Source organism: Rhinolophus ferrumequinum, chromosome 10 (assembly GCF_004115265.2).
Source record: "Rhinolophus ferrumequinum isolate MPI-CBG mRhiFer1 chromosome 10, mRhiFer1_v1.p, whole genome shotgun sequence".
Lineage (NCBI taxonomy): Eukaryota > Metazoa > Chordata > Mammalia > Chiroptera > Rhinolophidae > Rhinolophus > Rhinolophus ferrumequinum.
Window position 1 is genome coordinate 63799080 of NC_046293.1, and position 10728 is coordinate 63809807.

The following is a 10728-nucleotide window of genomic DNA, read 5'->3' on the forward strand; positions in this document are numbered from 1 at the left end:
CAGGGCTTTTCATATAAAAATGATTACATGAATTACGGCACAGAGGTGTCAGCACATGATGTATTTGAATAATAATGGATGAACCATGTTTCTAGAGGAACAGTTTTCTCTGGTGGCCAAAGTAGGACCTGCTAAGCAGGTAAGGCCCACTCTTTCCAACCATGATAGCTCTGGATTTTCTGTTTTTATAATAGGCTTTGTGTAAGACACTCCTTTAAAAGAAAAGGAGACAAGCAACTGCTAAAAAGTTTAAAAACAGCTATGCTTAAAATATAATGTAACTTTTGGACTATGAAAGAGTAGCTTTACCAGAAATTTCTACATGCTTAAATTTTGTTCATATAGCATATAATATAAATTTACTCAATGTTACAGGTAAAGGCAAACTCAGTAAAACAGGAGTTTGAAAAGCAAGATGAACTAAAGCGATCTGCCATGAGAGCAGTTGCAGCACTGCTGACCATTCCAGAAGCAGAGAAGAGTCCACTGATGAGTGAATTCCAGTCACAGATCAGTTCTAACCCTGAGCTTGCAGCCATCTTTGAAAGTATCCAAAAAGATTCATCCTCCACTAACTTGGAATCAATGGACACTAGTTAGATGTTTGTTCAACATGGGACCATTACATTGACCATATGATGCACTGAATTGACAGGTTAATCATCAGACATGGAAAGAGAAGTGTCTAAAAGCTTCAAAATGTTCCACTTTTTTTCCTTCATGGATACAGTTTGGCTTTCTTCCATTTTTGTTTTTGTAACATTTATTTCAGAAATATGTATTTCCACAATCCAGAGGTTGTAAAACCACTAATGTTTTAGTGGTTAGGGCAACATTTAAAATGGAAACTAAAAGTTAGGATTTATGGAACATGGAGATAGGGTCCAGGATCTATTTGCCCTGTAATGTGTAGGATTAAAATGTTAAAATTTTGTGACCATGAATTTCTTTCTTTTATAAAACTTGTCTTATTTAAAAATCAAAAATTCTGCAAGACAAAAACCATGTTTCTATTTCCTGTATAACTTTTTGTTTCAGCAACATGAATTGATTTTTAGCTGGCAGATAACAATATCTGTAAGATTTGTTACATTTTAGAGGGTTTGGCAGTATAAAAAAGATAATAAGGTGTCGTTTTTTAAAAGTATAGGGATTAACAATATCCCTGTTGCACACACTAATTTTGCATGAGCAAGTTTACAAATATGTATTGTCTATAAAGCATGTGCAGATTATTCATAATACAAAAGTTAAAATAAGTATTGTATTAGTGCAATTTGCAGATATTTATTTTTGCACAGAAAACATATCTGGGGGGAGAGAGAGAGAGAGAGAGAGGGGAGTAAATTTTTGAAACTGGTTTTCTTAATGCCAGTGTGAATTTACAGATGTTTTCAGCAAATCAAGTCACAATAACAATTTGCCACTTTTTTCTATTACAAATTTTTCTTAGACATTTAAAATTTGAATATTTAAGTACTCAGTTTTTTCTCAGTTACCCATTTGTGTGTGTGTGTGTGTGTTTGTGTGTGTGTGTGTGCGCGTGTGCGTGTGTGTATTTCCACTTAGAAATTAAATTCTTTAGGTTAACGTTTTCTTTAATTCCCTTTGGATCTCTACATCCCTTATCGAAGGATACAAATACTGTGTATGCTTTAAAATTTTATTTTTATGAAAATTCTGAAGCCAGCTATCACAGGTTAGCTAATAATAGTATTTTCTTTTAGTTGAGTTAGAGTCTTACCCCTTTCTTGTAGAGCTAATTTACATATTGTATTTGGTAAGTGTTGCCTATGTTTCCTGATTAAAGGGGTCTGTGCTGGGGGAAACAAAGCTTTGCAGTACCTTAATTGTAGTTAAAACTTTATTTAACATAACCTTCAATGAACTCATTTCACACTGTAGCCTCTTCCTTTAAATTTGTGGTGCTCCTGTAACAGGAAGAACTAACTTCTGAAATAAAGACGTCTCCCAGTGCTGTGCAAACACAGTTTACATGTGTTGAAGGAGGCAGTTAAATTTAGTGACCAATTTTAAGCAATCAGATATTTGAAAACTGCATACGTTATTTTTGAAACTGTGAATTAGAAATATTTTTCCTGCCGTATTAACCTGCTTTAACATCCAAATGTGCAGTGATTTCAGTTGATAATATACTGTGGTTATTAGATTAACAGCTTGATTTTGAATGTTCAGATGAAAATGCATAAGACATTACCAGTAAGGATTTTGACTAGTACGTTGACATGGAACGTTACATGAAGTTGGTGCCATTTCAAAATGTGGCAGATGATAATATACCATAATTTGCATAAAACTAATAGAAATTTATTTTGAGATGTTAGTATATTATGTACTATACATTACCGTGGTATAGATATTGTGGATATATTTAAGTATTTGGTTACATGGTTTCACAGTGAATTAGAATACTGCAGGTTCTAGGACCAAATAGGAGACTGACATGCATATATTATATGAATGTCTTAGTTAATTATCTAAAATTATATTCAAATACTTTTCATGTATTGGATTTCTCTTTTTTTTAAGCTTCCAAGATGCATTTTTTTGTTTTGCAAGATGGCTATTTTTTTTAATATAGTTGAAATTCTGTCTTAATACAAAAAGAAATAGTTTGCTCTTTCTAGTAGTAGATACAGTTTTTATGTATATATATATCTATATACTGTATATTCAGATACATAAAATTAGTAACAGAAGAATACACTCACGTTTTAAATGCTAAGTCATACTGAGGAACGCCGTACTTGTAGTGGCGACGTCCTGATCCTGGGGTGGGAGTTACAGGGGGAGGCCCGGTTACTTCGGCCACTCCTACTACTGACTGGTCTGTTGGTAGCAGAAGGAAGTTCTGCTTAGCATTTCTACATGTGTAGGTTCTTCAGAAGATCTAAAAGGTAATAGTAAGAAAACAGCTGTTTGCTAATTTTTTTGAGAATGTTTGAACTGTTTAGATCTACCTGACTTCTTTTTAAAGAAAGCTTAATATGGGGTTGTGGGGTTTTTTTTGTTTTTAATTTCAGGTGTACAAAGCAATGTGTTTTGAGGTTAGGTTATTTTATGAAACTAAGGCAGAAAGGAAATTTGGTAACATGACAAAGCCTAACCTAAAAATTTATTTATAAAATCAATGGCACTGAATGGTAATTTTTAAAATGGTGGTCATATATTCCTTAATGATACCTAAAGCTTAATTCTTGGGAATTCAAATTTTCAGAATGTTGGAGTATGATGACTTCATCAAATGTTTGAATATACAATTTTTATGTAATCATAATTAAATAACCAAGTCAGTCATTTTTTTTTACTTTTTTGGGGAAATGGTAAATAACACAGGGGCATATCTAATTGAACCAATTCTAAGGGATGTTCTGATACCTTTAAATCTAGCTTAGTCTCAGACATATGAATATGATTATATAGGTATAACTATAGTTCAAAATAATGAAATACACAAAATCCTCAGCCATTAAAAATTCAATTAAGTGGTTAATTAATAGGCCTTGTAAGCTGTATTAGCCACGTGACAAAGCATATAGTAATACCTCAAATTTAAAAAGTTAAACATTTCTCCCCACATTAAATTTCACCAAAAATTTAAATTGTTAAAATTAACTGCCAATCTCTAGATATATTAATAAATGTTCGGATACTCAAGAGCTTAAAAATGTCAGCAAATATTTAGATTCTAGCTCTATCTTAAATTGAATCCTAATTTTCAAACCACTGCCACTCAAGGTTCCTGTCTACTTCTGAAATCTTATTTAATCCTCTGTGGAACAGAAAATGGACAGTGCAGTAATAGTTCATTTTACTGTTGGGAAAAAAGCTCTTCTGGTTTTAACTGACTTTTCCAGTTAATTAAATGAAACGCCTTTGATACCTTTGGTTGCAAAAATGGAACACCATAGAAGTATTTGGTGGCAGGTTGCCAAAAGCTCACCAGACAAGGCCATTAAGATAGATGCACACTGAAATGACATGTTTTCTCTTTACAGTACAGTAAGTTGCTTTATTTTCCTGTTAATACTAGAAAGATGACTTGTGTAATTTAGGGCAAGATCTATCAGCGGCATGTTTTTGCTCTGTAACTTAGAAAGTTAGCTCTCTATTCAAAACGGGATTAGTTTTTCATCTGACATCACAGAAACCAACTTCAGTTAAAACTACTGAGGGGAATATTGCAGATAATTTTACTTTGTTAGACCCTGTAATGTCCATGTGTGTCAGGTTTCAGAAAAAATTTTAGTCGAGGGAATCTTGATACCCTGATCTTTTCATACCTTTTTATTCTGATCTTAATTATCAGTGGTGATTTTGGCAAATTGTTTCATTTAGGTCTTAGAAGAGAAAAGGCTTGTATTCTGTGAACTAATTTTCTCTGGGTTAGGGAGTATTGGAATTAGTGTATTTAGCCATTGTCAGTAACTATGGGTGATGCACATTGCGTGACTTTGTCCTAGAGTGCTCTCTCACTCACACACAAGAAAAGTGAAGAATTGTATTCCAGAACTGGTTAATGTATAATACCATGATAACCTCATGTTTTAATAGCCTGTAATAATCCTATTAACTCTGAGAAGCTGTTTTACTTGTTTCACAGACATTTCACTTTTCATATAAACCCACTGCTTACTTAGGCAAGGGCAGCTTAAATGTGTGTGATGGTAGCTTACTGTGATCTTGGAGTATTTTTAACAGACAAATGTGCATCTTGCTTGGAATCGTTACCATCCATGAACTAAGTTAGCCTAAAACGTCTGGAAATAAACTCCTGGTTCCTTATTCTAGAAGTAAAAATAATGCTTTCTCCAGAATTTATACTTGAATAGAAAAACGCATGTTCTTTTTAGATCAGGATTTCTCAGCCTTGGCACTATTAATAGTTTGCACTGGATAATTCTGTCATGGGTTGCTGCCCTATACACTGAAAGATATTAGCTTCCCTGGCCTCTTACCCACTTACCAGCAGTGACACCGCCGACCCCAGTGGTGACAACCAAAATTGTCTCCAGCTGTTGCCAAATGGCCCTAGAGGAGGGTGGGAGGGGGGGGCACAGAATTGCCTCAATTGAGAATCACTGTTTTAGAGAAAGATTTTTCTTGTTTCTAGAAGCTATAGCCAACTGAGGTACACTTGTAGAAGTTTTCAGACACTCCTAAGTGTCTGTTCTTTGTCTTCCTAAGTAAATGTAAGGAGTGCTGCTAATCACCCTCTTTTCTTCCACCAATTAGAAATTATGATTTGATGAAAATAGGTTCCTACTCTATATACTATTACCTCTGATTTAAATGGATGGTCCTTATTAAATCCTTTAACATACTGTTTCTCTATGACTGTAAAATGCTTTCTGCATACTTAAATTTATACTAAAATAAGACCGGGTCTTATATTAATTTTTGCTCCAAAGGACGCATTAGAGCTGATTGTCCGGCTAGGTCTTATTTTTGGGGAAACACAGTAGAAATATGAGTGAAAGGGACTGCTACTATATAGGGGAGTCTGAGGCATTTTGGGTGCTTTGGAATCAATGTACTATATTAAAATGTTTAGGAACAGCAGCCATGAGCAACTAATTCATTTTACTGGAATTCTTATAAAAAAAGTAAATGGGTTTTCAAAATTATCCATTTACATTCTTTTCAAGAAAAGTTTGTCTATGTACTTTCTTGAATTAGTACGGGTAATTTACTATTGAGCTATAATATTTAAAGACACAAGTAGTGATATTTTGTGTAATTCCTAAACAAGATATATTTGAACTTTGAAGGCAACTATTAAAGTTAAGCGGATGATAGCAGATTTTTGCTACTTTTCTAGTGTTAGTTGATGTTTGAAGACAAAATGCTTTATGAATCTTGATGCCCACACATGGGATTTTAAAGACTGATGGTGGCAGGCATAAAGCAGAAAAACTACCAAAAAAGACATATTTCCTAGTCTTTGAAACGACCATTGAGCGAGTAGTCTTTCAAGCTCCTAAACAATTACAGTCCCATTTCGGAGAATTGGCATAAGCAAAAATAAGTTATTTTCCTTTTATATGATGTTACTGAAACATTAATGAGGCTGATTGGTCAGCAGTTTGAGTAAGTCCAGAATGCTGAGTTTGGAAACCTTGAAAATCAGTCTTCAAAATCTGTTTAAAAGATTTAGAAATGTGTTGCTGCATCAACTGTCCTCTGAAGTACAATCAAGTGTTATCAGTTGACCATGTGTGGCTGCTCAGGTGAGAGTCCCCACTGATCTGTGCCACCACAGCTGGTGCTCAGCTCTACATGTTGACATCCAATCTATAACCATGCCTCCATTCTTGCTAATGGGTCGTCAAAGGCAAATTTAATTACCTTTACCCTTCCCTTGGTACCTTCTACTCTAGTACTATGTGCTTGGCATCATGGCCAGTGTCTGGGGAACACACACCAGAGAACACACTAGATAAGTAGTGTAACGGGGAAACACATGGTTCCGCGTGACTTGTGGCACAGGTTCCTGGTCGGGATCAGGTGAAGCCTGAGCAAGGGAGGTCGTGTACTCTGGAGTGGGAACAAACTGGCAGAAGCATGGACACAGGAAATCACGGTGTATTCAGAAGCTGAGTATGGCTGTTGTTTGGAATATAAGGAGAGTAATGAGAGGCTAGGAAGGGCCAATTATAAGAGTGCCTCGTAAACGGTTTAATTTCAGGGATGGTGGCAAGCCATAGAAAAAGACTTAAAGGCAGGCAGTCATGTGATCAGATTTGAACTTTTGAAAGATTAGCTGCAGTTCAGGTAGGAAGGCAAGACAGGCTGATCGGGACATCACAAGGGTAATACAGGTGAGGGAATGTTAGGCTGAACCAGTGTAGTTTGGGAGTGGAAGTCAGGATGAGATAAAATTGACGGGACAATTAATAGGATGTTGGAATTACATGCTATTACATTCTGTAATAGGAACAGTCCCCCAAATAGGTCATTTGGAACAACGTACTACTATACATGTCTATTGTGCAGCATGGGGGTGTGTTTCCCATTTCATGGACTCAGGATGACCAAGCTACCATTTGGAATTGTCAGTTGCTGTGACAGGGAAAGTGAGTAGAGACTGCTGTCCTAGTGCTTTCTCCTGACAGGGACATGGACCACTTCTGATCACATTTTGGTGGGCAAGAAGTCGTCATGTGGTCACACCTGGCAGCTGAGCACTCATTCAGAAGACGCTGGTGAGAATAGTAAACTCAGTAGAACTGTGGAGTGATCCCCTGTGTGTGTGTGTGCGGGGGCAGGGGGGTGCAAGGGAGTAGAGGAGTTACGTCACCTTGCACACTTCACAAACAGCTCAAAATCAGATGCTCCTACTTATTCTTTCAAGTTCTTTTCAACCAACCTGTCACTGTATTCCTCTTAAGCTCTTCCATTCTGTGCCGGTGTCTGACTCCTCTCCCTCCTGCCTTTATCTTTCTTCCCTATGCTCTACAGCCACCCTTACCCCTTCCAGAGTAACAATCAGATGTTTTTTACCCACTTTTTAAGCTGTGGCACCCAGGACCGTGAGAAATGCATCATCTACCTCAATCATGTTTTCCCTTTCACATTCCAAGTGTATTTTTTTCCAAACAAATACAACAGTCTCCCTAAGAGTGCCAGCAATTTAAATGTTTTCTGACACGTAGGAGATACCCTTATTTAATATCCCAACTCCATGATTCTTGCTTGTACCAGCCTCCATCCCTACTATTTCACCCAGCCACTCTGAAGGCTACAGCTTGGATATTTTTATCCAAAGCTGTTTGAACTTAAATTCCAATATCCTACTCTACCTACAATCTATCCATCCAGTTCTGTCCTCACTATAAACTGATCTTAGCCCTGTGGTCCGTATTTCCCACCATTTTCTCTCAGTCCCTCCTTGCCTGCTGTCTTTATCGAACAGTGTTGATCTGATGGATTTTCTAAATGGCTTATTCATAAAATTACTTGTCCTTTCATTGCATTTAGACATGCTCCCTCTCTCATCCCTAAATCTTCCTTTGAGGTAACTCTTATCCTCACCTATCTTACCCAGCAGACCCCATTGTATCAATACAATTAAGGTCATTATTTCTGTCCTTCCACGTAAAAGTCTCATATCCATTCTCATCGTCATCTCAGAGATTGAGTTGTGGTCCTTTAGCTCAAGACAATCCTCTCACAGTTTTGGTTAAGTTGGTCCTCCATCTCTTCCATTTCATTTTACCACCACTTGTACTGGTTCCATCTGCTGGACTCAAAAATATGCTGAAGTCTCATCTAAAAGATTTGAATTTTTTTATTGTGTCCTCCACAAAATGCAGTCTAAAGAATTAGATTTGCTTTCCCAATTTTCTGCCTTTTCACTTCTTAACCTATTCTACTCTGGCTTTCATCCCTCTATTGGTGATCATAGCAAAACAGTTTCAGTGAAGTCTTAGATGGCAAAATGGTCTTCCGTCCTTTTCTTACACGAACTTGTTGATACTAATATTGTTGCTCACTCCCTCCATTAGGCTACCTGTCGCCTTGGCTTCGAGGACACTGTCTACTGGGGGTTTCCTTATACTTGTGAGGCCATTGCATCTTAGTTTCCCTTAAATATTCTTCACTAGGGCCTTCAGTCCACGTCTTCTCATTATATACAATCCTTCCTGGATCATTGCATCCATTCTCGTGGTTTACATGTTGCTGATCTCTAAATCTGTATGCCTAGCCCACTCCATACCCCTGTTTTTCAGACGATTATATCAGACCACTTGGCAGGACACCCCATAAAGGTATGTCCAACAGCATATCTAATGCTGAACTCAGCATCTTCCCTGGGTTTTTCCTGCTTTATGTCTTTGTGGATGGCACCCCGTTTACCCAACCACTCAGGTTGGAAATCTTAGCACAAGTTTGGGGGCAGAATAACAACAAGGACTCTGCTGCCAGACTTCACCTGTGTTTGTATCTTGGCTGAATATTAGCTGTTTGATTTGGGTAAACTACTTGCCCTTGTCTTCTTATAACACAAGGATGAAAAGAGTAGCTACCTCGTAGGGTTAATTGTGAGGATTAAAGGAATACTTTAAAAAACACTTAAAACTGCCTGGTACATAGTAAGTGCTATATAATTATTAGCTCTTATTAGCATTCTGCCCATTTTATTTCCTCGATATCTCTCAGGTCCCTTCCACTATTTTGGTTCAAGATCTCATTTCTTCTTTATCTATGATTGGACTACTATAGATGCCTCCTAATTGGTATTTTTGTGTTCATTTGCTCAGCAAGCTAATTTATTAAGCATTTTGCTAGGTCCTTCCCACCAGGGCTGCAAAGGCAGGTGAGAGAGAGTAGCTTATGTAAAGAAATGTGCTAGTTACCATGAGAAAACGGACATAAGGAAGCACTATGAGAAATACAGGGGACAGAGGGGGTGAAAATGGAGGATATGATCATTCCCCATGACGGGGGCAGGAAAGGTTCATAGAAGAGATGCAATGACTTCACATCAGAGGAATTCCTTAGAAGATTGTTTTTTAAATGAGTGTGCATCACAATCACCTGGAGGGCTTGTTAAAACTGCTGGGCCTCCCCTTTGGAGATTGTGGTTCAGTAGGTTGGAGTGGGGCCCCATAATTTGCGTTTCTAATAAGTTCCCAGGTCCTGATGCTGCCTCCCCAGACCACACTTTGCATGATGATAACCCAGAGAGCATTCACCCCCAAGTTCTCTCTTTACCCAACTGCCCAAACAATGACCTTCTTGCACTACCTCCCTCCACGGCTCTTTGCCTACAGGGAAAGTACAAGCTCCAGACCTGTTTACTGTCTGCACCTCTGGCCTCAACATGTGTCACACCTAGGACTGACCTTCATCCTCTGAGGGAATGAATTATTTCCCTCAGCCACCATGCTGTTCCTTGCCTTCACACCTTTACTCATGTTAAAGTTATGCCCTTGGCCTGGATTATCTTCCCTTGTCTTCCCTGCTGCCAACTGACAAAGTGGACACGATCTAGGAGCCAGTTCCCATGTTTGGAGCCCGATCCCATTTCACGCATGTAACATAGTCCAATTTCTTTAAAAAGCACCCCTCTGTTAACATGGACAGGTACTGTTATTCCGCATGCCGTCTCCAGTGGTTGCTGAGGGGGAAAGTAATGGGAAGAGCCAACTGGACCAACTGTTCACAGACAGCTCTTTGCGTAAAACTGAATTTGCCAGCTACCTGGTTCCACTCTGTACGTAATGTCTCACAGCATGGGTCTTTTCTGGGGCTTGGCTGGACTAAAAGGATCCCTGCTTTGTCTGGTGTGTGACTGCCTTTACTCTGATGTCCCCTGCTTTCTGTCTTCTAGATATTTGTCAGAATTTCTGAAATACTTGGGCCTTACCATCTGCTCTACATATTATTTTGGATTTATTCCCTTTTACAAATGTTTACTATCATTTCAGTAGAACTTTGAGACTTAATAAACAGCACATGAAATTTGTCTGCCATCCTGAAGCTTCTGTTCTTTCTTGGTCTTCTCTAATGCTTTCACGAGAAACAGTACAATACCGTGTTTCCCTGAAAATAAGACCTAACCGGAAAATAAGCCCTAGCATGATTTTTCAGGATGACATCCGCTGAACATACGCTCTAATACATCTTTTGGAGCAAACCTTAATATGAGACTCGGTCTTATTGTTGGGGAAACATGGTATAGTTAAGAGCTTGGGTTTAAAT

General features: G+C 37.9%; 1 protein-coding gene across 1 annotated transcript in view; it reads left to right on the forward strand.

Moving 5' to 3' along the window:
• The window catches only part of CAND1 (cullin associated and neddylation dissociated 1), a 50506-nt gene extending 40007 nt beyond the window's left edge, over nt 1–10499 (forward strand). The window contains exon 15 of the mRNA XM_033116444.1: nt 376–10499. Coding sequence (XP_032972335.1) covers nt 376–600 — 225 coding nt within the window. The 3' untranslated portion in view covers nt 601–10499. The remainder of the gene's footprint in view (nt 1–375) is intronic.
• Nucleotides 10500–10728: the final 229 nt, after the last annotated feature.